Source organism: Oryx dammah, unplaced genomic scaffold, assembly GCF_014754425.2.
Source record: "Oryx dammah isolate SB20612 unplaced genomic scaffold, SCBI_Odam_1.1 HiC_scaffold_2, whole genome shotgun sequence".
Taxonomy (NCBI): domain Eukaryota; kingdom Metazoa; phylum Chordata; class Mammalia; order Artiodactyla; family Bovidae; genus Oryx; species Oryx dammah.
Window position 1 is genome coordinate 18,445,476 of NW_024070186.1, and position 27,940 is coordinate 18,473,415.

Sequence of the window (27,940 nt, forward strand, 5' to 3'; positions counted from 1 at the left end):
CAACATTCAAAAAACTTGAGATCATGGCATCTGTTCCCGTCACTATGGCAAGTAAATGGGGATGCAGTGCAAACAGTGACAGACTATTTTCTTGGGCTCCAAAATCACTGCAGATGGTGACTGCAGTCACTAAATTAAAAGATGCTTGCTCCTTGGAAGAAAAGCTATGACCAACCTAGACAGCATATTAAAAAGCAGAGACATTACTTTGCTGACAAAGGTCCGTATAGTTAAAGCTATGGTTTTTCCAGTAGTCATGTATGGATGTGAGAGTTGGACCATAAAGATAGCTGAGAATTGATGCTTTTGAACTGTGGTGTTGAAGAAGACTCTTCAGAGTCCCTTGGGCTGCAAGATCAGTCCTGAATATTCATTGGAAGGACTGATGCTGTAGCTGAAGCCCCAATATTTTGGCCACCTGATGTGAAGAACTGACTCATGTGAAAAGACCCTGATGCTGGGAAAGATTAAAGGCAGGGAAGGGGACAACAGAGGCTGAGATGGTTGGATGGCATCACTGACTTGATGGATATGAATTTGAGCAAGCTCTGGGAGTTGGTGATAGACAGGGAGCCTGGCATACTGCAGTCCATGGGGTCACAAAGAGTCGGGCACGACTTTACAACTGAACTGAAGTAAAGTGATAGGAGTCTAGAAAAATGTAGTGATGAACCTATTTGTAAGGCAGGAATAGAAAATAAATAATTGTATGGAGTTATAAATACGTCCATAGAGAATGGACTTGTGGACACAGTGGGGAAGGAGAGCTGGGATGAAGTGAGCGAGTAACAGTGACATATATACACTACCACGTGTAAAACAGACTGCTGGTGAGTGCCTGCTATAAAGCGCAGGAAGCTAAGCTTGGTGCTCTGTGAGGACCTAAAGGCGTGGGATGTGGGGAGTTGAGAGGGTGGCTCGAGCGGAGGGGGTATATGTATACATATGACTGATTTCACATTGTTGTACAGTAGAAACGAATGCAACGTTGTAAAGCAGTTATTCTCCAATTAAAAATACATTATAAAAAAGTAAAGCAATAAATGAATGTAACCTCAGCTTTGAGAGAGTAAGATACTTTTTGAAAGTGATTTCTTTAGTTATTAAGAGTTATGGTAAGAGAGTAGAAAACAGTGCTGATTTTTGTTTTTGTTTGCATTTTACGCATAGTTCTTCTTTGGATCTCTAACCTCATATCTCACAGTGTTTCAACACAATCCACTTACTGGTCTTTTTGGACAGTAGTTCTTCAACTTGAAATCCTTTTTGCTCTGTTTTGAGAATCAGAGATTTTACCTGTTCTTCAAAGCCCAGTTGAAGAGCCAACCAGGATGGCCTTTTTAGATGGCTCTGATGGTATGTGTATGTATGTGTGTGTGAGGGGTAAATACTGGTTAAAATAAATGCAGCCATAAGTTTGCATATACAACTGTGGGATTTTATTTTTTAGAAAGCATTACAATTTTAAGTACAAGCCACTTAAGTGATAAATGCAGATAGAAATTTGCTATAATCTCTTTTTATTCAGAGTAAATTTAGGTGGTAGAAGTTTGGGTAGGAAAAATATTTTGAGGCTTTAGTTTTGATCCTTATAAATTCCTCTCTCATGTAAACCTGCCAGCACTCCCATGTACCTGAGAGTGTGGGGCCTGCTCCTGTCTGCCCTGCTTCAGGTAGGCAGTGTTTCCTGTGCGGATCACAGGATGTACCTGGCTCTGCCATTCTGTTCCCTTTGTGATTGAGTCTAGCCAGATTGGCAGATATCTTGGCAACGGCCCATATGTCTACAGCGGCCCCAGGCTGCTGGCCTGGCTGAGCTGCCTTCATACATCGGTCCCAGGTGCCCCATCACCATTTTCACTTCAGCAGTAATTGCATTCTTACTACTTAGATGAGGGTAGAAATTATATCTCACAGTATTAAGAGCACACAGTGTGGGAATTTGGGCACATTGTTCTACATGACCCTAAAGATCTATTTTTGTTTTCTGAGTATTTTCAGCTTTTGAATTAAAAAAAAATATGCTCTTTGATACAGGTTTTTTCTTGTTTTTAAATACCAATTCACTCAGCTATACTAAAGTAGTTTTCTATTGAGGCCTTCCCTGTTATACAGTTAGAAGTGACAATTTGGTGTCATCTGTGGTTATAAAATACCATAATGCCTTGACCACTTGCTCTTTTTCATCAAGTCTGCACCTTAAAAGCCAGTATGAAACAACAGGTTATGTGAATCTCACAAAATACTATCTTTGAACAATACATAGCAGGCCCCAATCATGGCAGAAAAACATATGCTTGGTAAAAAGGAAACAACAGATTTCATATTGAAGCGTTGCTAATGGATTTTCAGTTTAGTTCCATCACTCAGTCATGTCCAACTCTTTTGTGACTCCATGATTGCAGCACGCCAGGCCTCTCTGACCATCAGCAACTCCCGGAGTTCACTCAAACTCACGTCCACTAAGTCAGTGATGCCATCCAGCTAGCTCATCCTCTGTCATCCCCTTCTGCCCCCAATCCCTCCCAGCATCAGAGTCTTTACCACAGTCACCTCTTCGTATGAGGTGGCCAAAGTATTGGAGTTTCAGCTTTAGCATCATTCCTTCCAAAGAACACCCAGGACTGATCTCCTTTAGAATGGATTGGTTGGATCTCCTTGTAGTCTAAGAAACTCTCAAGAGTCTTCTCCAACACCACAGTTCAAAAGCATCAATTCTTCAGCGCTGAGCTTTCTTCACAGTCCAACTCTCACATCCATACATGACTACTGGAAAAACCACAGCTCTGACTAGACAGACCTTTGTTGGCAAAGTAATGTCTCTGCTTTTGAATATGCTGTCTAGGTTGGTCATAACTTTCCTTCCAAGAAGTAAGCATCTTTTAATTTCATGGCTGCAATCACCATCTGCAGTGATTCTGGAGCCCCCCAAAATAAAGTCTGACACTATTTCCACCGTTTCCCCATCTATTTCCCATGAAGTGATGGGACCAGATGCCATGATCTTCGTTTTCTGAATGTTGAGCTTTAAGCCAACTTTTTCACTCTCCACTTTCAGTTTCATCAAGAGGCTTTTTAGTTCCTCTTCACTTTCTGCCATAAGGGTGGTGCCATCTGCATATCTGAGGTTATTGACATTTCTCACGGCAATCTTGATTCCAGCTTGTGCTTCTTCCAGTGTTTCTCATGATGTACTCTGCATAGAAGTTAAATAAGCAGGGTGACAATATACAGCCTTGATGTACTCCTTTTCCTATTTGGAACCAGTCTGTTGTTCCATGTCCAGTTCTAACTGTTGCTTCCTGACCTGCATATAGGTTTCTCAAGAGGCAGGTCAGGTGGTCTGGTATTCTCATCTCTTTCAGAATTGTCCACAGTTTATTGTGATCCACACAGTCAAAGGCTTTGGCATAGCCAATAAAGCAGAAATAGATGTTTATCTGTAACTCTCTTGCTTTTTCCATGATCCAGCGGATGTTGGCAATTTGATCTCTGGTTCCTCTGCCTTTTTAAAAACCAGCTTGAACATCTGGAATTGCATGGTTCACGTACTGCTGAAGCCTGGCTTGGAGAATTTTGAGCATTACTTTACTAGTGTGTGAGATGAGTGCAATTGTGTGGTAGTTTGAGCATTCTTTGGCATTGCCTTTTTTTGAGATTTGAATGAAAACTGACCTTTTCCAGTCCTGTGGCCACTGCTGAGTTTTCCAATTTGCTGGCATACTGAGTGCAGCACTTTCACAGCATCTTCTTTCAGGGTTTGAAATAGCCCAGTAGGAATGCCATCACCTCCACTAGCTTTGTTCATAGTGATGCTTTCTAAGGCCCACTTGACTTTGCATTCCAGGATGTCTGGCTCTAGGTGAGTGATCACACCATTGTGATTATCTGGGTTGTGAAGATCTTTTTTGTACAGTTCTTCTGTGTATTCTTGCCACCTCTTCTTAATATCTTCTGCTTCTGTTAGGTCCAGACCATTTCTGTCCTTTATCGAGCCTATCTTTGCATGAAATGTTCCCTTGGTATATCTGATTTTCTTGGAAGAGATCTCTAGTCTTTCCCACTCTGTTGTTTTCCTCTATTTCTTTGCATTGATCGCTGAGGAAGGCTTTCTTATGTCTCCTTGCTATTCTTTGGAACTCTGCATTCAGATGCTTATATCTTTCCTTTTCTCCTTTGCTTTTTGCTTCTCTCCTTTTCACAGCTATGTGTAAGGCCTCCCCAGACCGCCATTTTGCTTTTTTTGCCTTTTTTCCCATGGGGATGGTCTTGATCCCTGTCTCCTATACAATGTCATGAACCTCCGTCCATAGTTCATCAGGCACTCTATCAGATCTAGTCCCTTAAATCTATTTCTCACTTCCACTGTATAATCATAAAGGATTTAAGTCATACCTGAATGGTCTAGTGGTTTTCCCTACTTTCTTCAATTTCAGGCTGATTTTGGCAATAAGGAGTTCATGATCTGAGCCACAGTCAGCTCCTGGTCTTGTTTTTGCTGACTGTATAGAACTTCTCCATCTTTATTAGCTGCAAAGAATATAATCAATCTGATTTCGGTGTCAACCATCTGGTGATGTCCATGTATAGAGTCTTCTCTTGTGTTGCAAGAGGGTGTTTGCTATCACCAGTGCATTCTCTTGGCAAAGCTCTATTATTGCCCTGCTTCATTCTGTATTTCAAGGCCAAATTTGCCTGTTACTCCAGGTGTTTCTTGACTTCGTACTTTTGCATTCCATTCCCCTATAATGGACATCTTTTTTGGGTGTTAGTTCTAAAAGGTCTTGTAGGTCTTCATAGAACCGTTCAACTTCAGCTTCTTCAGCGTTACTGGTTGGGGCATAGATTTGGATTACCTTGATGTTGAATGGTTTGCCTTGAAAATGAATAGAGATCATTCTGTCGTTGTTGAGATTGCATCCAAGTACTGCATTTTGGACTCTTGTTGACATGATGGCTACTCCATTTCTTCTAAGGGATTCCTGTCCACAGGAGTAGATATAATGGTCATCTGAGTTAAATTCACCCATTCCAGTCCATTTTAGTTTACTGATTCCTAGAATGTCAACGTTCACTCTTGCCATCTCCTGTTTGATCACTTCCAATTTGCCTTGATTCATGGATCTAACATTCCACGTTCCGATGCAATATTGCTCTTTATAGCATCAGACCTTGCTTCTATCACCAGTCACATCCACAACTGGGTATTGTTTTTGCTTTGGCTCCATCCCTTCATTCTTTCTGGAGTTATTTCTCCACTGATCTCTAGTAGCATATTAGGCACCTGCTGACCTGGGGAGTTCCTCTTTCAGTATCCTATCATTTTGCCTTTTCATACTATTCATGGGGTTCTCAAGGCAAGAATACTGGTTTGCCATTCCCTTCTTCAGTGGACCACATTCTGTCAGACCTTATGGCATGGCTTAGTTTCACTGAGTTAGCTAAGGCTGTGGTCTGTGTGATTAGATTGACTATAGTTTTCTGTGAGTATGGTTTCAGTGTGTCTACCCTCTGATGCCCTCTAGCAACACCTACTGTCTTACTTCGGTTTCTCTTACCTTGGACATGGTGTATCCCTTCACGGCTGCTCCAGCAAAGCGCATCCGCTGCTCCTTACCTTGGACGAGGGATATCTCCAACTGCCATCCCTCCTGACCTTGGACGTGGGGTTGCTCCTCTCGGCTGCCGCCCCGGATTGAGGGATTTTAGGGAGTTGTTATAAATGAGTGTGTCTTCATGGTCCTTTATCATATTCGTCCATATAGTTGCATAATATGACTGCCTTGGAATTTATAAGCATCTTTCTCATGGAGTAGATCTAGATAGATAGCCCATGAATTAGAGGTGTTAAAAATTAAGAGAAACTGTTTAATATCTTCCTAACTCACCCACATAGGGCTGTTAATTTAATCTAGGGGTTGACAGACCATGGCCCAGAAGTTTTATTGGCACACAAGTACTCACATTCACTTCCATATTGTTTACCACTGCATTCATGCTGGTTTTTCATAGAAGGTTGCCTCTGATGTAGCTGTTCACAAAGAGCAGAATAAGGCCTCTGCAGTGTGTTCAGTGGACCAGAAAGGAGGGGGCATCAGTCTTCTCTATCCTCTAGTTTCTCAACAAGGTATTCTGTCTGAAATGGATGCAGCTGATACCAGATTTGCTGTCAGTGACTCCTGGGTCCCCACCAAGGCTCCTGTCTGTGGAAAAAGTCAGAGACTCAGTCTGTTCTCAGAACATCATCAACAGGAAGGACATGGCAGCTGTTACTGGTCCACCTCATCACCAGGGCTCCCTCTTAGAATGGGCTGGGGTGTTCTGATCTGTTGTCCCATCTGAGTTATGCTTTTTAACACACACACGGCCTCCTCCCCCTGCCCTACACACACCCCACTTACCGGCTCCTCTGTTTACTTGTCCTTCTCACCCCCTTGGATGGACTTCCTTCTTGTCAGTTGCTTCCTCCTAACACAAACACAAAAACAGGCATCATTGTTTGAGCAGGCTGAAGTATATTAGCCAAAATATACTGCCAGTCCAGTCTTACAAGAAAGAACATTCTAAACCAACATATTTGCACAATATATTTCTACAGTAAAGTTATGACAGGATTTCTTAGTGAATTCTCCTTGGCTGTTCGACTTACCAAAATAGCTTTGCAAAATGATTTATGATGATCATAATAGGGTCAGTGTGTTTAAAAAAAACTTGCATAAATCCGGGAGCTTACAGAGCTATAGTGCTCTGATTGAGAACTTGGATTTGTGAAGGTCACCATTCCCAGGTTTCAGTACCAAAGGCCCCCTGCCCACCATTTTTGCCTCTTGTTTTCCTCAGTTTTGGGAGGCTAGACAAAGGACTGTCAGAAGCTTGCTTTCTTAATGGCATCCTTCCTAGAATCTGAACTATTACAGTTCTCTGATTATAGTAGTTGTTGTTGTTCAGTCACCCAGTCATGTCCGACACTTTCCGACCCCATGGACTGCAGCATGCCAGGCATCCCTGTCTTTCACCATCTCCCAGAGCTTGCCCAAACTCATGCCCATTGGGTCCATGATGCCATTCAGCCATCTAATCCTTTGATGGCCTCTTCTCCTTCTGCCCTTGATCTTTCCCATCATCAGGGACTTTTCCAGTGAGTTTTCTGTTCACATAAGATGACCAAAATCCTGGAGCTTCAGCATCAGTCCTTCCAGTGAATATTCAGTCTTTATCTCTCTTAATATTGACTGGTTTGATCTTGCTGTCCAAGGGACTCTTGGGAGTCTTCTCCAGCACCACAGTTCAAAGGCATCAGTTCTTTGGCATTCTGCCTTATGATCCAGGTGTCACAACCATATGTGACCACTGGGAAGACCATAGCCTTGACTATATGGACCTTTGTTGGCACAATAACATGTCTGCTTTTCAACATGCTGTCTAGGTTTGTCATCGCTTTCTTGCCAAGAAGCAATCATCTTCTGATTTCATGGCTGCAGTCACCATCCACAGTGATCCTGAAGCCCAAGAAAAGGAAATCTGTCACTACTTCTACCTTTTCCCCTTTTTGCCATGCAGTAATAGGGCCAGATGCCATGATCTTAGTTTTTTAATATTTAGTCTTAAGCCAGCTCTTTTCATTCTCCTCCTTCACTCTCATCAGGAGGCTCTTTCATTCCTCTTTGCTTTCCCATTAGAGTGTATCATCTGCATTATCTGAGGTTGTTGATGTTTCTCTCACCTATCTTGATTCCAGTTTGTAACTCATCCAGCCCGGCATTTCTCATGATGTGTTCAGCATATAGGTTAAACAAACAGGGTGACAGCAGACAGCACTGTTGTACTCCTTTCTCATTCTTGAACCAATCGGTTGTTCCATAGGGGGTTCTAACTTGCTTCTTGACCTGCACATAGGTTTCTCAGGAGATAGGTAAGATGATCTGGTATCCCCCTCTCCTTAAGAGCATTCCACAGTTTGTCACGATCTACACAGACAAAGGCTTTAGCATAGTCAATGAAACAGATAAATTTTTCTGAAATTTCCTTGCTTTTTCTACAATCCAGCAAATGTTGGCAATTTGATGTCTAGTTCCTCTTTTTTAAAGGATTACAATAATACAATATACTTGTTGGAGATATTTGTAAACAGAGGAGGAGGAAAACACTTCATGATCTCAACACTCAAAGACTTTAATTTAGGCTTCTCTCTACTTAAGCACCTAAAAGCTACGTTTAACTTAACATATCCACCAAGGTGTCCCTGGTGCCTCAGTAGTAAAGAATGCACCTGCTAATGCTGGAGACACAGATTCAATCCCTGGGTTGGGAACATCCCCTGGAGAAGGAAATGGCAACCGACTCCAGTATTCTTGCCTGGGAAATCCCATGGACAGAGGAGCCTGGTGGATTACAGTCCTTGGGGTTGCAAAAGCGTTGGACACAACTTAGGGACTAAAAAACAGCAACAGTCTGCAACAGAACCCCAGTTCCCTCATTTTCAACTATACCCCGTCCTATAGAAATATTGAATGACAGCTGAATAGGAAACCTGAAAATAAAGTTTTTTCTTTTTAATGAAAACATAAAAATGCTGTGTTGTTATGGCAGTTTCAACTGATTTATAGCTGTTATCATTGGTATGTTTATTAACTTCATTTTTTTAGAGTAATATTAATATGTATTTACTCAAAGCTTTCCATAGCAGAACAAGTTCACTTTTAATAAGTACATTAATCTACCTATTTTGAAATAGCGCTTATTACTCTGCATCCATGACAGCATGCATTGAGACGCTGCAGAGTAGACTTGTTTTTCCTGTCCACATACTTTGATTTATTCCGTTGTTACAAGGAACACACATAAGCCAGACACAGGAGGATGGGGAAGGGGGTGACGGCTGGATACACACACAGCAATTTTTCAAGAAGAACAAGACTTTAGTTAATCCTCCAAAAAACCCTAATTATATATATCAACATGCCTGAAAAGTTTTCCCAATCTTGTATGCTAGGTATGTGATGCTTATAATGTTTTCACAGAGACAAATGATTCAGTCTTACAAATTATCAAAAATCCAGCATTGATACATTTTTATTAATTTTGTTTTTTGCAAAAACATTCCTAGGTATTCCTTGATCCTGATGATAGTGGGTTGTATTGTACACAGAAATCTCCAAGTATCTCCTAAAGCGATAATGGGAAAATTTCTTAAAATATGTACAATTTAGCTATTTTAATAAAAACTTTAGCTATATTAACCAAATACCTAAAATGCTATCTATACTAGTTAGGAATAAAAGTGATTGCATGTGGGGGAATTCCCTGGTGGTCCAGTGGTTAGGACTTGGCACTTACACTGGTGTTGCCTGCGTTCAGTCACTGGTTGGGGAATTGAGATCCCACAAGCCACACTGTGAGGCCAAAAAAAAAAAGAAGTGATTGAATGTGCATATGTAACATATGGAATTTCTCTCCCTGAATGCTAAATCCAGTGAAACTAGCTAGAACAATTTTCCATGTTTTATCTCTTCATTTCTTTCACCCATTTGAACAGACTGGTACACTGCCCTAGGGGCAGTACATGCCTTTGAAATTTAAAATGCTCTTCCTCAGCAGGAAGTTGTCATCTTAGAATTATTATAGCTGGATGGGCTTGAATTATACTATTATTCAGACCTGGAAAGAAATGCTAAAGCAATGTATCCTGTATGGCTCAGAAAGCTGTTGCTGCAAATGGAGAGCCATCTTTTTAATAGACATCTCTCCAGAAGAAAGAGTATTTCATTCTAAATTGGTACAAGTGCAGAATCATTTCTAGCTGCCCTGACTGAAATGCACCAATGAAAGACATTATGAGATAAATATTGAGTACTCCACTAATACTGCACTAAGAATTCAGGGTCACTGTGTCTGGAGTCAGATATGAGAGTTTGTCCTTTTACAGAAGTGGAACTATATCTCCTGGTCTTGCGAGTGACTGCTTGCTGGGTGCTGCCAGGTTCGTGGTGTACAAACCAGCCAAATAGCACGTGCTAGAGATCAGTGTTCCGTGAACTCTGACTGGTCTCCTTAGGGTTACGGGATAGGGCCAGGATATAACCCTTGCAGCTGCAGGAAAAGGTAACGCTTGCTCCTAATTTTCTCTTGTCTCTAAACACATCCTGAAGTCTCAAATTGGGTTTAAAAACACTACAGAAAATTCCTTGATAACATGAAAAAAGGACAGAAGCAGCAAAATGCTCACACGAGGCCTGTTCCTTCTGGTCTTTATTCATTGTTTCCTGGAGTTGAGCTTGGCTGCTGCTTTGCACCCTCCCAGCACTTCTCCACTTTCCAGTGTGGCTTCAGCCTGGCAGCTCTGCTAAAGCTGTGCTAATGTTCTCACATTCTTGCCCTTCTCAACTCAGCCATATTTAACAATGTTGACCTGCTTTGCCTCTGCAAGAGTCTGCCATGAGCTCTGGTAGCCACTGGTTTCACGATGCCGTATGTTTCTGCCCAGCACCCTCATTTCTCCCAGAGCCCTTGCTTTGCTCTTGGCTCTCAGATGTGGATTTAATAATAGCTGTCATTTGCGGCATGTTTTTAGTGCTGGCCACTGTGTTAACTAACTTAAAAGTACACATCATTTTATCCCTTGGACAACAATGTGAACTATTCTGATTCCAGTTTTACAGATAGGGTGTGTGTGTATGCTCAGTTGTGTCCAACTGTTTGCAGCCCCAGGACCTGTAGCCATCAGCCTCCTCTGTCTATGGAATTTTCCAGGCTAGAATACTGGAGTGGGTTGCCATTTCTTACTCCAGCAGATAGTGTAACTGAGGCATAGTCATTGGTTCATTTATTTTATGCACAAAGGAGGAAAAGATAATTGTAAGATCTTTCTAGCTTCTAAAACTAATTGGTTTGAGTTAGAAATTCAAACATGAAATTAATTTGAATTCCTTTTTTGTCATAATTATTAAGAAAGGCCTTTAAATTTATATAGGATATACATATTCAACGCCCCACGTCCAGGTATCTCAAGAAGGACTTGTACAAATAAAAGTTTAATCACAGCTAAACAGAACAACATCACATTATAGTGTTTTTCTTTCTCCAGCTTTATTCCTAAAATTTATTGATCTTAGCTGTCCAAAGTTCTTTTTATTACTTAAATTGCTAATTGAAGACTTAACATCCCCAAAGACTCAAGTGAAATTTCAGTAGCTAGAACTAAATCAGAAAGAGCGAGGTCTAAAGACTTGATTAAAAAAACATAGGAAACAGGTTTTCCAAGTGGAGTATGTGACGTTCTACATGTGCTCCCATCCCCACCTGTACTTCCTCCAAATCACCTCTCTCTCTCTCAGCCAAGCTCAAAAGCCACGTCTGAGAATCCTCAGGTTTCGCCTCCTTGTCTTCATGGCTGCTCTCTCCTGACTGTAGCCTTCAGTCTGTACTTTGCCATTTTGCATCTGATGAACTGCATCATAAAATGTTCTCATTATTTCACTGTCTCACCTCCCCTTGCAGCTTACACAAGTATGACTTTGGGGGTCAGGTACTATGTCATATTTCTTTGGTAAAGCCCCTCGGATGTACTGTGGAGCACTTGTGACCTCTTGCTTAATATACAAAGGAGAAGACACATACCACAGTAGGTAACTTTCCTGAATTCTCACAGTAAGAGTTAATGGACATTATTAGATTTTAACTTTACTGCAAGGCTATATAATTTCAAGTGAATGGGCCTAATTCCAACAGTGAAAGAAAGGAACCTGTTTTTTTACATCTACTGAAAGAAGGAAGGCTCCTTCGATTGAAAAATTCCTGTTAATGAAAGAAAAAGGTAAATGATACAATTCAATTTTGAATTGTAGCCCTACACAATTGAATTATGTAGCCCAGACTCTTCAGTTTGGTGCCTATCAAATCATTACACTTGCCAAAGCAGAACTGGGAAAGAATGGTTTTTCATGCAAGGTTGGTGGTTTTAAAAAGCAGCAAAATATTGTAAAGCAATTATCTTCTAATTAAACATTTTTAAAATAAAGCAGTGTTGATAAGCCAGGAAATAAGACACTGCTACTAGTATAATTTCTCGACTGGCCCCCAGCTCCAAGAATCAAGGAAGAGAATTTTGATATGACAAAGACCTTACATGCTTGCGTAACTCAATGAAACTATGAGCCATACTGTGCAAGACCACCCAAGATGGATAGGTCATAGTGGAGAGTTCTGACAAAACGTGGTCCACTGGAGGAGGGAATGGCAAACCACTCCAGTACTCTTGCCGTGAGAACCCCATGAGTAGTACAAAAATAACAAGATAGGCCTGCTCAAAAAACAGCTGAAACCACATTTAGCTGCTGATAGAATATAGCAATGAGACAGCAAAGACAGCAGAACACCATTTGCATGAATACATAAAAAATGAAGGTTGGAGTATACTCTCAGACTTGCCCAAATTATTCATTCCACTTGCTTTTCTATTTCAGTTCTTTATTTAGAACTGGGCATGTCTTCACCGTTCTGTAGGTGTTTCTAATGTTGGTAGCCTCTAGTGTGTTCCAGAGCAGTGCCTTTCAAAGTCTTGACTGCAGTCCACAGTAAGAAGTTGCACAATCCATCATATGTTTATCTGATAATTCCATTTAAAAATGCTGCATAAGACATCAAATTACTTGCACATCTCACCACCAGGATGCTGTTTCTTCTCTTGTTGGGACCATTAACAGTTTCAATTTCTGTTCTAAAAGCGCTCCTCAGCCCTGCCATGGGCTCTTGTCAAAGTACTTAAGAGTCTCATTTTCTGTCTGACTGCTTCTATCTTCCAGGGCCTAGACCTTTCCTAATAAAGGATGAAGAAGACACAGTTGTAAAAAAGTTATTTTAAATGATAAGTCAGCTTCAGCTTATAGGAAATAACTGACATAGGACTTCTGTTCTTTTTGAAAAAAACATAGCTTGGACTGAGTTGCTGCAATTTGAAGACTGTAGACTATTATTAACTTACTGAAGTGGAACGTGGCAAGTACAAACATGTTTTCACATGTGTTTAAGAAATACAAAAAGTTTACTTAAATCACTATCAAAAGCATTATAAGAAATACTTTGCAATTCAAAGTACTGCAATGTTTATCCTCTCACAGATTAATTCTAAAGAAAAAACTCTATCAGTTCAAGGGAGGTAACACAAACTCTTGATAAGAATTATAAACTGAGTTTATTCAAGCTCCGGGGCCTCCTCATTCTCCAAGGTCTCCACCATCAACAGCTCAAACCGATTGCTTCCTTCATGCCAACTCCTAGCATTCAGGGTGGTTCCCACTCTACTCTCTGACCAGCTGATACCTGATTTCTTCTGCTTTCTTCTTTTTGAATTTAATTTAACCTTTGGAAGGAATAGTTCAGCAGGGGCACAGGATCTGGTGGCATTGAACAGATTTTCGTAGAGTTGCTGGGCCTCAGGACACAAGCGCAGGAGGCTCTCCACCGAGGCCGACGTCAGTAGTTGTCGGCACAGACCATGCACCAGGCTCCCACTGTACAGTCTGCTCAGGGAAGAGGAGAGGGTATCATTACAGTCGAGGCTCCTGCGCTGGGACAGCTGTCACTAACGTGGCTTCAACGGATGCATCAAATACTGAGCACTGCTTCTATAAAATCATTATTACTTACTCAAGGATAATCTGTTTCTTGAAAGAAGGAGCTGAATTGTTACAAAGATTACTTCTTGGCTGGTAATACTTAGAACTTTTTATCTACAAAGTAAATGATGGGTGCTTGCTGGTTCTGCAACTGGCCCCAACTTGACCAGGCCTCTTAACACTTCAAAGAAAAGGAGTTAAAATGCCTCTGATTAAACAAACAGGGGCTGTTGAAATATGAGAAAATTTAATTGCATCATTTGTGAGGTCATTGGTTCACTTGGATTAAAAACTCTACAAATACAAGCTGAGATGAACTGGAAGCCACAGATTTAATAATAATATATAGCTTACTGCCAGGGTTGATTGGTACCTTAGCAACTGATGGAGAACCACCATTCATTTAGTATAAATCATCACTTAAAGAGCCTTTGATGCTGAGATGCAGGAACAACTCTCCTGCTGAAATCACTATTAAGGGAACTGTTTCTGCTGTTTTGTTTTAAATAGATCTGTGGTCACTAGAGAGGATCCAGTCAAGGATGGCCAAAATTATTAAAGGAAAGGAATAAAGAATCCATAGGTCAAAGGGCAATTAATCTTATTTGGTAGAAAGTTCCAGGGCGTATTAATGTAATAGGGGCCTGGCTGGGTTGGCAGGTTTGTGTGGCCACCTGCGATTGCTGGGGGTCCGTGGGGGCAGCTGAGGCCCAGGTGCTGTCAAGCTGGCAGGCCTGATGGGCCGACGTGCTGGCAGCAAGAGCTTCAGCACTGCACTCATGAAACGGGAGGTCAGGCGCCGGACCCTCAGCACAGGAGAGGTAGCCAGGTGGTTAGAGGTCCTGCGTTGTCAACAGTCAGGGTCACAGGGGTGCCAGGACAATGTGCGGACAGGCAGATCGTGGTGTTCTCCGAGTCTCAGGCTAAGGACTGGTGGGCAGGGTCTGGGGACCTGGTCCTGAGTGCACTGGCAGCTGAGATCTGCCTCTTGAGCCAGGCCTGGGTGGGAGGACCAGCTGGGTGCGGGACGAGTGCTCCTGGGCAGGGGACTGGCCCACACGAGGACCCTCTGCTCTTAGCCAGAGCCTGGACCTCAGAGGATGAAAGTCAAGCCTTGGGACTTTGAACAAGTAAAATGAGGGGTAATGCCATCACTTTGCTTAAGGAATTTAGGTGTTAAAAGCCACAAGAAAGCAAGGAAACAGAATTTAATGCCTCTCCTTCCCTTTCTCAAAACAGAGAATAACAACTGTTTTGTTACAAGTGTACAGGAATATCAGGACCTGACCAAGAACAAAGAATCTGACACCAAGAAGTTTGCAACAACTAACCGTGCCCTCCCTCACTTTTCCTACAAAAGGGGTTTGCTGAAAGCTTTTGGGGGAATTTCGGGTTTTTAAGGCACAAGCCACCCATCTCCTTGCATGGCCCTGCAGTAAACCCTTCTCTCCTCCAAACTCCAATATTCTGGTATTGTTTGGCCTCACTGTGTGTCAGGCACACAGACTTACCTTCAATAATAACATTAACAACAGTATTTACTGCTAGGAAGCTTTGAAGTTGAAACATTTCAAGTCATACCAGCATACACGAAATGCCTCCATATAAAACTAATTTATTCAATAAATATGTGAGTACTTTCTGAATGTCAGACTCTGGGGCTATAACAGTAAACACAGCAAACAACTCCTTAGCCCTCCCAGGGCTTATAATCAAGTGCAGAGATATATGAGACTGCAAGTCTATCTTCTAATCATCTCCCTTTTGTCTTTCTCACTCATTCCCTCAAATATACAAATCACTCAGATGTCCAGTCTGTTGATCCTACCACCCTTTTTACTGGCCCACACCCTACTGCTAGCCTTTTCTTACACATTTTACACTCCACAGTCAAACGTTAACCCACTTCCTAGCATGCAGGCTGTCTCTCCCTTCTACGTACTTGTCTGGCAAAACAAAAGCCCCAGACAAAAAAATCCACATAAGCATCTAATAGTCACATCACTAAAAACTCTGTGACAACAGACTTTTTAGATGTTTTGCTCACTACACCCTAGCACAGAGTAAATATTTACTATCTGAATGAATGAATAAATAATATGCCAAGGGGTAAGAAATGCAAGTACAGATACAGAAGAGCAGCAGGACTACACAGACTGGAATTAGAGAATATTTCAGTAAGATCATCAGAAAAAGCCTTTATACTGTGATATCTCAAAGAAATGAGGGGAAGAGTTATACTCTACCAACAACTGCCTCTTACCTCAACCCCAAATTGATTTATTTTATTTATTTTTTATTTATTTTTTTTAAATTTGGAAAGCTTTAAAAAAAATCATGGGAACTTTCTTTGGAAATATGGAAATAATTTAATATTTTTTAAACTTAGCATTGTAGTTCTTCAAGCATAACAGTGATCCAAGACCAATTATACTAAATTTGGTTTCATTAAAAAATCTTCTTTGCTTTAAGTGTAAATCGAACTTTGACATGTGGCCACCTGAACCGGTTTCCTGGTACTTACTTACCGAGTTAGGTCTGGCTCCGGAAGAGGCGTGGACAGCAGTTGGTTGAGATACAGCCCCATCTGCAGGCAACACTGCCACTGACAGAAGACGTGAGCTGTGTCCAAGTCCAGCCGTGTGCCTGGCGGCGCCTTCACTCGCTGAAGCTCTTCATACAGCGTCTCAGCACCACCGCCCTGCACAGCTTTCTCCTCTAGATAAGAGACACAGCCAAAGGGCAGTATTTCCAAAAACACTGTATCATCTTGTAATATTTTTCCATACATTAAACTTCAGATTTTATAAAGAAAAAAACTATTTAAATAACCAAAATGCTTTTCTTTTCTGGCTCTTAGCTATTTTCATGTAAATGAAAATGTAAAAGCCTTTCGACATATAAACTGAAATATTTATACTGAGATGCCTTTTTAGTGACAACCTAAGCTTATTTAACCCCAAATTCTTTACTTTTCATTAAAATAATATCTCTTCCTCTGATCTAATACCTGACCTTAAACACATCTGCATGTGAACTCTCCAAACCCTAAATCTGTCTCTGAAAAATACCAATTACTATGAAAAATCCCACTCTCTTTACTATTCTCTTTTGCTAAATTTCCCCAAAGAACCAGTCGTGTGTTCAAAACACGCTTTAACTTCTGTTTTATGGGGAAAAAACAAAAGTAAGACTCTTATAAGAGAATGTGGCAAGTCATCCACCTGCTCAATGTTGAAGGAAAAGCAGCAACCACCCCAGGAGACCTGCCTGTGCCCAGGTCCACACGCAGCCTGCCTTCCAGACCAACTTGGAAGGGAGGAAAAGGAGGCCCACCTTTCACCAATGAGCGAGCAGCAAGGCACTGAGCCTGCCTGGGTGGGTGTGGGGGGGCCACATTCCTAAAAGAAAACAGACAGACCCTTGACATGTCCCTTCTGTTGGACTCAGGTAAAAACCTAATAGGCTGGGGCTCTGACAATCTTAAACTATGTTTATATTCAGTGAGGGGAAACACCCCAACTTCTGTCCTAATTGGTAGCTGACTGGAACTTACTTGCTTTGCAATAGTCCCCTCTGACAGAGGCTCTCATATTCTGGGGTTTCCTGGAGTCTGTGTTGGCTCATTGTTTTATGAACTTAATTTAAACAGCAAATGTCAGAGTAGTGCTGTCGAGAACTTCCTGCCATGATGGGAATGTTCTACATCTGTGCTGTCCAGTACAGCAGCCTCAGGCACTTGTGGCTCTGGGGCATTTGAAATGCGAGTTCATTGAGAAGCTGAATGTTCAACTTTAAATAGCCACATGTGGCTCACAGCTATCACGTTACACAGTACTGTTCTAGAGTGTGACAACTGTTATACATGTTGGATAAAGCTCATAATCTTGTACAAAGAGTAATTTCATTAGAGGATTGACAGGCTCCAATGCTTCAATATTTGTTTCACCTGGTGTTTAAATGAAGATGAGAGGGCCTCAAAGTGTATTTCTCTAATAGAGAAATTACTGTTTCTACCATCATTAACTTATATACTAACAGAAACTTGCGGTGGAGAAAACAAAAAACAAAAGCACAAGCATTAACGTTTCCTGTTACTGTAGGTGTTCAGGAGTTCCACTGATGGGCAATCTGACCTAAGTCTCCAGGGGAGACGCTGCTGCTGCCCTGAAGAGAGGGACAGGGAACACGGAGTACAGAATGCACATGGAAGTCATGCTTTCAGGACTCAGCCTCAGGTGCCCTAGGGCCGCTGCGTGAGGCGGCATCAGCAATCTTCACTGCTGTGCCCTTGGGGTCAGGGCACACGTGATGCTCAGAAAGATTGATCAAGGAATCAGAGATGTCTGGGTGCCCCACTTCTAAATTCGGATACAACTGATGGAAGTAAATAATCCGAGAACTTTTGTTTGTTTCTACTGTTGATTATATGCACAGAACTCATGAAGACATACTCCTGGAACATGCAGGTACCTACCAGGGCTGCTGACCATGGCACGCAAGGGCCCCAGAAGCATCCCCAGCAGCAGGGCCTGTAGGTGATGCAGCTTCAGCGTGGCCTCTGTGTGCTGTACCCAGTAGCAGCTGACAGCGACAGGCAACTTCAGTGTGGCAGGAACTGGGTCCAGGAGGCTCTGTTTCACCTTCAGTGTTTCTAACAGAAGCATCTGCCGGCTAGCCAAGGAGAGCTGAAAATACACACCAGACATTCTGTAAGTTACTTTGGGGAATGTCTTTTTTTTTTTTCCCAGTATGAAGACACTTTTATGCAAATGAAAATAGGTCAGTTTCTTATCTTCCTGTGGAAAAAAAATCAGCCCCACTTAAAGCATTTAGAACCTTTGTAAGGGGTGGCATAAGTTTGGTGACTGGCTGGACGTGCTGTCGTCCTTGTTCACATCAGTCCACGCCCCAGTCCACAACCTGTGGGGGCTGCTCGTTATCTTCAGTGTGCCTGTCACCTGGGAAGCTAGTGAAAACATTCCTCAGGCCCCATCCCTTAAAACTGATTCAGTAAATCTGAGGGGAGCCCAGAAATCTGCATTTTAACACTTGTGCTTTAAGAAACAAGTATCTACATTCAACACTACCCTTACCTGCCAGTGACTGTGCCGGCCTCCTCCTCCATAAGGGCATCACCGACCACCTCCGGAAGGCAGACTGGGATGGCATGCAGCCTCTGCAGCACCCCACGCAGCCTTCTGTTTGTCTGGGTCCTCAAATGTATGTCTTACTGTCTGTTTTCTTCCACAAGAGGACTGCCCCACTTCTAGTGGCAGGTATATTCCAGGGGAACAGCAATATTTAAGGACTCACCACACCAACTTTTACTCCAGGTTTCACATAAAGGGAAGTAATAAGCTATGAGAGCTTCAGGCTCTGGTTGAAATAATTTTAACTTAATGAATATCTTTTCTTCTTTCTTTTCGATTTTTCTTCTTTTTTTAATTGAAGGATAGTTTTCTTAAGATTTAAGAAACATAAGGGATCACAGTTTCACAGATACGGAAATTAGGACTATTAAAAGAGCACCTCAGAGTGACTTCACCATCAAACGCTGAGAGGAAAAATAATAGCTTGTATTAGTGGTGTCTGCACAAAGCCAGAAAAGACTTCCTTCTTAATTTTCTGGAAAGATGAGACTGCCTGGTACATTTCTCAGCATATAACGCCTCGCCAATAAGTAAGTGTGTTGACAGCTGAAAATGGAGATGTTACCTTGAAGTAAAACACATTGTAACTGACAAAACAGTTTCACTGTCAATGTATGACAGCTTTAATACAATGATTTATAGGTACTGGTTTTAATAACTAAATACTCTGATGAAATTTTTTAAATTAGAAATACACAAAGTGGTTTACAGCACAGTCAACCACCCCTTTGGGAAGTAGTATTATTTAAATTTAAATATATTCCTCATAATCTCCTAAACTGATAAAAGGAGATACCAAGCAAAGCTAAGAAAATACATGAATTCTTTTCTGACACAATGCTTAAATTATTGAATTCTCTAGCCAAGTTAAAACTTGTATGAACCAAGCAGAGTCTGGGCTTTGACTTCAGACAGGTTCTCCCCTCATTAACACTGCAGCCGTGAGCAAGTTTCTGAACTTTATTCTACAGTCAGGTCTGATCATCTGTATAATGGACACTAGTATGAGTTACACAAGATGTTTCAGAAGACTCACTCATCCATGTTCCCTTCCCAAAGGGGAACTGCTCTGCTCACAGCCCTTAAATCTAGTGAGGGTTCATGCTGCCACAGAGGCAGAGGAGAGAGGTTGGTCCTGGCACACTGCCTTACTCTCCAAGAATGACCCCTTCCATCACTTGAATGGTGCTCGGTCCATAAGTAACACAGCAAAAATGGAAACTCTATCCGATGTGGTTACTGTGGGAACTAAATAAGAGATTGTTAAAGTTTCTATTACAAGAGCTGGCACAGAGCAGATGAAGTATTATTATTTTTTAAACTAAAAAAAATATTTATATATTTGGCTGCATCAAGTCTCAGCTGTGGCATGTAGGCTTAACTGCAACATGTGGAATCTTCCTGGACCAGAGATCAAACCTGCCTCCCTTGCATTGCAAGGCAGATTCCCTACCACTGGGCCACCAGGTAAATCCCAGGTGAAGTACTATTGCCACATCATGTTAAGCAAACAAAATGAACAGATACTATCACAAAGTTTCCATATCTTCACATCTCTGGAATCACATCTACACCAATACCCTTTAGAATTACCATGGGCCAGTCAGTGCTAACAGCCTTGAATTAGACTACAGATTGACTGTGTCAATGGAAACCCAAATGACCACTGCAGATACAACTAAGATCTCATCTCACTTTAAATACAGGTACATGATGAGAATACCTGTCACCTCCACTGAGCTAGGAGTATTATCACACTGCACTCATTGACTCAACTTGATTTTCAGGCAGGAAAAGTGTCCCAACCCCTGTGTCATACCATATACACACACAAATATCAGTTCCAGATAGATTTCAGATCTAAATGTGAAAGGTAAAAACTTTTTTATGACTTTGGAGCAGGCAATAAGTAGGTCACAAAAGTGATAGGTATAAATAATGAAGTTTTAGAGTGTATTAAGAACTTCTGTTCATGAAAACATACTCGAGTGAAAAGACAATCCACAGTATACTCCCCACAATGCGTGTTATTTGATAAAGGACCTGTATCTTTGGCCACCTCATGTGAAGAGTTGACTCACTGGAAAAGACTGATGCTGGGAGGGATTGGGGGCAGGAGGAGAAGGGGATGACAGAGGATGAGATGGCTGGATGGCATCACCGACTCGATGGATGTGAGTTTGAGTGAACTCCGGGAGTTGGTGATGGACAGGGAGGCCTGGCATGCTGCAATTCATGGGTCGCAAAGGGTTGGACACGAATGAGTGACTGAACTGAACTGAAGTGATATAGGAATAAACCAAAAAACAGGAATACGGGAAAAGACTTTGAATAGAAGCTTAACAGAATATGCACATAGCCAATGAACACATGAAAAGGTGTTCAAATAAAGTCATCAGAGAAATGCAAATTAACACCCATCAAATTGGCTAAAATGATGGCAGCAATAAGAATAGCTAAAATTTTTTAAAAGGATAGAAGACACCAAGTCAGGGTAACGGTGTAGAGTCAGAGGAATGCCCATAAACTGCTATGGGAATATTTACTGGTGAAATCACTGTACAAGAGCACTTGATAGTCTCCTAGGCAGAACATATGTGTGTCTTACGTCCCAGCTACTCCACTCCTAGTTGACGTCTAACTAGGAATGGAGTAGCTGGGACATATGACAATGTGCAACTATCACATCCTGTTGAAATGTGACCATATTTTTACTAAATGCTGTACACTCAGATGTTCATAGCACTATTCATAACAGCCTAAACTGCAAACTGCCCAAATGCCCATCAGCTATTAAAAAAAAAATAGCTGGAAAAATCAATTGTGCCATATTCCCTCAATGTAAAAAACACAGCAATGAGAAATCAGTGATCTGCAACTACACATAGTGGTATGAATGAATCTCATTAATCTCATGAACATGATGTTGAATAAAAGACAGATGATTTATAAAGTGTAAAAAGTAACTATTCAATGTTGCTAGAGATTAAAACAGTGATTACAGGAGGTGAGGGAGAGAGTGACTGGAGCCACACTGGGGCAAGCAGCGGTGCTGATAATGAGTCTTCATCCGGGTTCTCCTTACGTGGAATTGTCAAGCTGGTCAACACTCATCAAGGTATAAATTATCTGTGCACTTTGCTATGTTGACACACGCAGGGAAGGATGAAGGGCAAAGAGGCAAAGGAAATATTTAGGGCTGATGGATGCACTCATTAGCTTAATTGTAGGATGGATTCACGGATGTAAATGTACATCGAAACTCATCAGAGTGTGCCCACTTAAAATAGACATTTCATTGTACATCAGTTACTTCTCAATAAAGCCATAGATTAAAAAAAAAAAGGCCTCCAACATTGCACCATTTATGTTGTGAGTAGAAATGTAATTTCAGCAACACATCCTTTAGAATGTTGCTGTTGGAGGATGGAGGGAATGAGAAGGCATCTTGAGACTGAAAAATGAGGCATGTGGCTACATATAATCAATGGATTGGTTTATTGGGTAACTCACTCAGGGTGGGATCAGGATCTGCTGGACAACAATCGATCAAAAGCATTTGCAGGGGCCATTGGGACAATTTATAGTTAACCTGGGGGTGGGTGCTTGGAAACAGGGTATGCATTCCTAAGTCAAAATTCATGAATGGGTAACTGGTCTCATGGGCATAGTCAGACTGCTTCAGAAAAGATTTCCATTGTTTGTGACTAGCAGAGCATAGAGGCCACCTGGTCCTAATGATTGTTAAAAAGTCCCTATTCACCACAGAGCCCTTATGACAGAGGAGTGACTGATGGCCCTCCAGTACACTCCTGGGAAGGGTCAGTGGAAGAACAGGAAGAGCTATAAGGATTCAGCATCAGTCATGCTAATAGCCACACTTTTTTTTATTGGTATGGGTAAAGTTTTAATAAATCCCTATTTGGAATCTGACCTATGCTCAACTCTAGTCAGTTGTGCTACTTAACATGATAAGAATGTCTCTCATCTAAACTTAAATGGTAAATGAATTGTACACACCAGATGTGAATGTCCAATCTCAGGCTTCCCTGAGCATGGTGACTTGTAATCAGGCATGTCCCTTGCAGGGACCTCAGAAGTTATGTGTATGGAATTGTTACAAGAAAGATTAGATCCTGTGGAGAAGCAGGCCAATGGGACTTTTTCCTTCTTTAATCGAGATATAATTCCCATGTCATAAAATTCACCCCTTTAAAATGGTTTATTTGTGCCATGCCATGCCTTGAAAGAGGAGAGTGAAAAAGTTGGCTTTATAACTCAACATTCAGAAAACTAAGATCATGGCATCTGGTCCCATCACTTCATGGCAAATAGATGGGGAAACAGTGGAAACAGTGACAGACTTTATTTTGGGGGGCTCCAAAATCACTGCAGATGGTGATTGCAGCCATGAAATTAAAAGACGCTTGCTCCTTGGAAGAAAAGCTATGACCAACTTAGCATATTAAAAAGCAGAGACATTACTTTGCCAACAAAGGTCTGTCTAGTCAAAGCTATGGTTTCTTCAGTAGTCACGTATGGATGTGAGAGTTGGACTGTAAAGAAAGCTGAGCACTGAAGAATTGATGCTTTTGAACTGTGGTGTTGGAGAAGACTCTTGAGAGTCCCTTGGGCTGCAAGGAGATCCAACCAGTCCATCCTAAAGGAAATCAGTCCTGAATATTCATCGGAAGGACTGATGCTGAAGCTGAAACTCCAATCCTTTGGCCACCTGATGCGAAGAACTGACTCACTTGAAAAGACCCTGATGCTGGGCAAGATTGAAGGTGGGGGCAGAAGGAGACAACAGAGGATGAGACGGTTTGATGGCATCACCGGCTCAATGGACCTGAGTTTGAGTAAACTCCGGGAGTTGGTGATGGACAGGGAGGCCTGGCATGCTGCAGTCCATGGGGTTGCAGAGTCGGACACAACTGAGTGACTGAACTGAACTGAACTAATGCCTGTGCTGTGCCATGTCATGCTAAGTCACTTCAGTCATGTCTGACTCTGTGCGACTCTATGGACATAGCCCGCCAGGCTCCTCTGTCCATGGGATTCTCCAAGCAAGAATACTGGAGTGGGTTGCCATGCCCTCCTCCAGGGAATCTTCCTGACCTGGGGGTCGAACCTGGGTCTCTTAAGCCTTTTGCACTGGCAGATGGGTTCTTTACCACTAGCAATAAGCATGTGCAACCATCACTAATTCCTGAACATTTCATCACCCCAGAAAGAAAACTTTTCCTATAGCAGTCATTCCTCATTGCCAAGAAGGCTCCTAGACCCACCAATGTGAATCCTATTCATCCTGCCTGAGCTGTTACCAATGGAGAGGCTAAAAGGGCTAGTTCCTGGTTACCTGTGTAGGCATTCTTGGCTGGATGATTTTTGGTTGAGGGTGCTGTTTTGCCAAATATAAGATGTTCAGCAACATACTAGACTTTCCTAACTAGATGGCAGTTGCAACAGGCCTCTTCCCCAAATGTCCCCAATCAAAAGTGTCCCCTGACACTGCCAAGTGTCACCTGGAGGCAAAATCACCCCTCATGGAGAATCAATGGGGTATAACCTTGGGAGGACTCCAGCCCGATTCAACCCCTGGGGATGCCAGCCTGAGGTCCTATATCCTGTAGCTGACGGGCACTTGGAGTGGCCTGGGAGACTCCTGAGTCTGGATACTGAGTTGGATCTAATGTGCTTAGTTGCTCAGTCATGTCTGACTCTGCAACCCTATGGACTGTAGCCAACCAGGCTCCTCTGTCCATGGGGTTCTCCAAGCAAGAATACTGGAGTGGGTGGCCATTCTCTTCTCCATGGGATCTTCCCAACCCAGAAATCAAAACCACATCTCCTGCATTAAAGGCAGATTCTTTACCATCTGAGCCACCAGGGATCCAATGGCCCCCCCACTCCCCCGCCCCCACAAATAAGTATTGCAATTGGAATTGTGAATTCATCTGCATCTAATTTGTAAATATAAGCAGCTTCATACCTATTTGTGATTTTTAATATATTTATGTAATATTACTAAAAAAAAAAGTAAAGACTGGGATCCATGAGACTTTCTTTTAACTTGAGAAGGGGGTTGGCCTGCTATTCAGGTTTAAGCAACAATGAGTTAGGTTAAAACTCATGTTTTCAGTATCAAACTAAGCAAATCATCCTGACGCCATAAACCTCAAGTCTAAAAAAATTTCTCATCAATAAACATGAAAAACTAGGCCCAAGCATCAGTATCAATTTTGTTAATTGCAATTCAGTGCAGTCTGAGATATTAGTTATGCCTTTGGTCAAGGCCTGAAGGCAAACTTTCCTTTTTCTGCAGCTCAGAATTTTTTTCCCTTTTCTTTTATTTTTAGTCACTAACCCCATTCTATTACTAGCCAGTTAACACACCAGTAGTAATAACCACAAAGATAACACATGCTACTGAAGTACAGTGGAAATGGTAAATTTGGCACTAAAGGATCTAGGTTTGAGGCCTAGCATGGATAACTCCCTGGCTGATGATTCACAAATGTACTTATTTAGAGTCCTAGTTTTCTCAGCTACGAAATAGAGGCAATATAGCAACCGACCTCAGCTTGTCATACTGACAGCTAATACATTTGAAAGCACTTTGTAATCTGTAATTTACAGAAATTGCGGTGGTATTACAAACACTTACCTCAGTCAATTTGCTTAAGTCAGAATGATCCTTGGGTAGTTCTAATGCATTAACAATTGATGTTTTGATATTTTTATTAATCCTTTCCACTTCACTGAAAGTTGGAGGCTGAGGAGGCAGTGCATCCCAGGCCGCATTACGTACATGTGGAGGAGCATTCACGAGGAGCCCATAGATGACTTGCCGGATGGGCAGAGAGATTCTGTGGGCGTTCGGTCGCTGCATGTTTTCCACCTGTGTGTGGAGAATGGTCCGTCTCAGCACCAGAGCATCACTGATGAAAGGGGACAGTTGGCCCCTGGCTAAGGCCGCAAGCACCCACGGTGGTAAACCGGGATTCCAGGTGTCTGGGCAGGTGTAAGCACCATGCTGGAAGAAGTCCTGAATCCTTCCCTGGGCCTGCAGGTACTCCTCCATGGATCTGCACAGAAGTTCCTTCACGGTTCCTCGTCTCTTTTGGGGGAGATGGTTCAGAACGCTGTCTAATGCTTCGGTAGGGTCAGCGAAACGAGACAACCAATTTAGAAGTCCCAGCACCCGGTGATGTCTCCTACCCTTAGAATTGGCAGCCCCAAGAGGGAGTCGTACTTTACTCAAGAACGTCTCCACGACAGGCAGATTAACGTGGTCATTTCCACACAGCACCGCGAAAAGAGGCAGCAGCGTTTTGTTCATATTGCCAAAGTGACAGCACAGCGCATCGAGGAAAAAGCACTTGGCAGGGATGTAGCGGTCTCGTGTGCCCTTGATGGTGTTCACACTTCTCCACTGAAAGCCATTCAATGGGCAAAACCCACTTTTCAGGTCAAAAATGCAAAAGTCACTATCGGATGATAACACAGGGCAATTCCAGTGATTAGCAAGGGTCATAATGTCCCGATCTGCTTCCGAAAAGCACTGGACGAAACATACCTGCAGCTTGATCAGAACCTGTATGAACACCTCTCGGATGAGTAAGGGGCACACATACCCACCCCCGCCAACAGAAAGGGAATGGGCCATCTGGATCTTCTCCTTAGCTCGATCCTTTAAAGTGTTAAGCTTCTTATCTGAAATGTCACATCCTCCATCTAAGACAACATATGGGCAGATTTTACAAGCAAACAGTGATTCAAAGAATTTTTGTACAACATCTGTAAAAGAATCATAGTCCCCTCCATACCGCAGCTCCAAGTTTGAATTGAAGTAAAGCCGGTGGAAGAGGGCATAGCCGTCGACGATAATTTTTGTGTCTCGCAACTTAACATCAGTGAAGAACTCATTACTATGATCTTCTACAAAACTCATTAGACCTCGGATACCCATGATAGTCTGAAGAATTGCCTATTTAAAACAAGAGAACACATTTTTAATTGATGTCACAGATGGGGAACAAAGTTACTGTTTCCAGCACCATCAAATGAACAGCAAAGATTATGAAGAAATCTTTAAATAGAACACATTAGGTGTTAGCACCTTAGTTCTTACCTAGATTCTGAGCCGACACCACCTAGTTGAGTTCTTTTTCATTCTCTCTCGCTTTCCCCAAGTGTCACAAGGCACAAATTCAATAGTTTCGTGGAATCTGCTCTTTGGACAGGGATAGAGGCTGCCAACGTACAGAACTTCTGCAGGCTTTAATATTGAGACTGTCATCATCCTACAACACAGAATATTTGTTTTGTTGGGTCAAAGTAAAAGGTCTTAAGCTACAAAAATGATAACCTCAATCACTTAATATATCAGAAAACATAGGCTTCAGTTAACTAGTGTGCAGGGTCCCTGATATGGATCCAGTTTTTCTATTTTGATAATCAGAGTCTGAGAATTTCTTTGAGGCCTTGGCTCAAGGGCCTGTCTTAATTAGCATAGTTCCAAGTTTCAAGCCGGGAAGAACCAAATTCTCCAGTTTCACCCTAACAAGGGACTCTTCTCATCTGTCCCTGGATATCTTCCAGATTACTGAACATATCCTTCCCCAGCCAGCTAAGTCCCAGGATAAGAATGGCTAGTTTCTCCTTTGCCCTCAGGCTCCAACATGGCTCAGCAACGCACGGTTACTAATGCTGTTTATTTAAAATTGTGAGATTTTGTCAAACATGGATTCTTTCTTTTGCATTAGTTTTGATTTTTAAAGAAATTGTGTTAGAATTTACCTTGATTACAGAGTTTTGGGGCTTCCTCTTGCATTCAGTGCCCAACTCACTTCACCTCAGCATTGGCCCTGTGTGTCTCAACACCTTACCCTGTAGGGTACCTACTTCTCTCCAAGTCTCTCTTCTAAAGCAAATGCAAGTAGAGACCACATCAACTCGTCCCAGGCTAGTTACAACATCTTGCAGAGTAGATGTTCAACAAATTAATGCTGGATAGGAGGGCGCACAAAAGGTCTGCTCCAAGTCCTCAAACACGGGCCTTCACACCCGGTCTCCAGGCCGGCAGCGGCCACCTGCTTGGTCCTTTGGTAAGACCCGCGGGACTCCGGCGAGAAGTGGAGGACCTAACAACTGAGCCAGACCTCCCAAGCG

General features: G+C 42.2%; 1 protein-coding gene across 5 annotated transcripts; it reads right to left on the reverse strand.

The window, feature by feature from the left end:
• Positions 1 to 5,624: 5,624 nt before the first annotated feature.
• On the reverse strand, positions 5,625 to 27,649 carry LOC120857008 (protein asteroid homolog 1-like). Of its 5 annotated transcripts, XR_005719549.1 has the most exons (7): positions 26,901 to 27,072; positions 25,434 to 26,756; positions 18,091 to 18,301; positions 16,142 to 16,331; positions 13,318 to 13,517; positions 6,402 to 6,468; positions 5,625 to 6,203 (listed from the first exon to the last, which is right to left on the reverse strand). XR_005719549.1 is itself a non-coding variant. In XM_040232632.1 (6 exons), exons 2-5 carry the CDS (start codon positions 26,736 to 26,738, stop codon positions 6,414 to 6,416), a joined length of 1,761 nt encoding a protein of 586 aa, XP_040088566.1. In that variant the 5' UTR covers positions 26,739 to 26,756; positions 26,901 to 27,072; the 3' UTR covers positions 5,625 to 6,203; positions 6,402 to 6,413. The 5 variants fall into 5 exon arrangements, 4 of the variants coding, with proteins under 4 accessions (XP_040088566.1, XP_040088556.1, XP_040088535.1 ...); XM_040232632.1 differs by lacking the exon at positions 13,318 to 13,517; XM_040232622.1 differs by lacking the exons at positions 5,625 to 6,203; positions 6,402 to 6,468 and adding an exon at positions 8,531 to 12,814.
• Between the last annotated feature and the right edge of the window lie 291 nt (positions 27,650 to 27,940).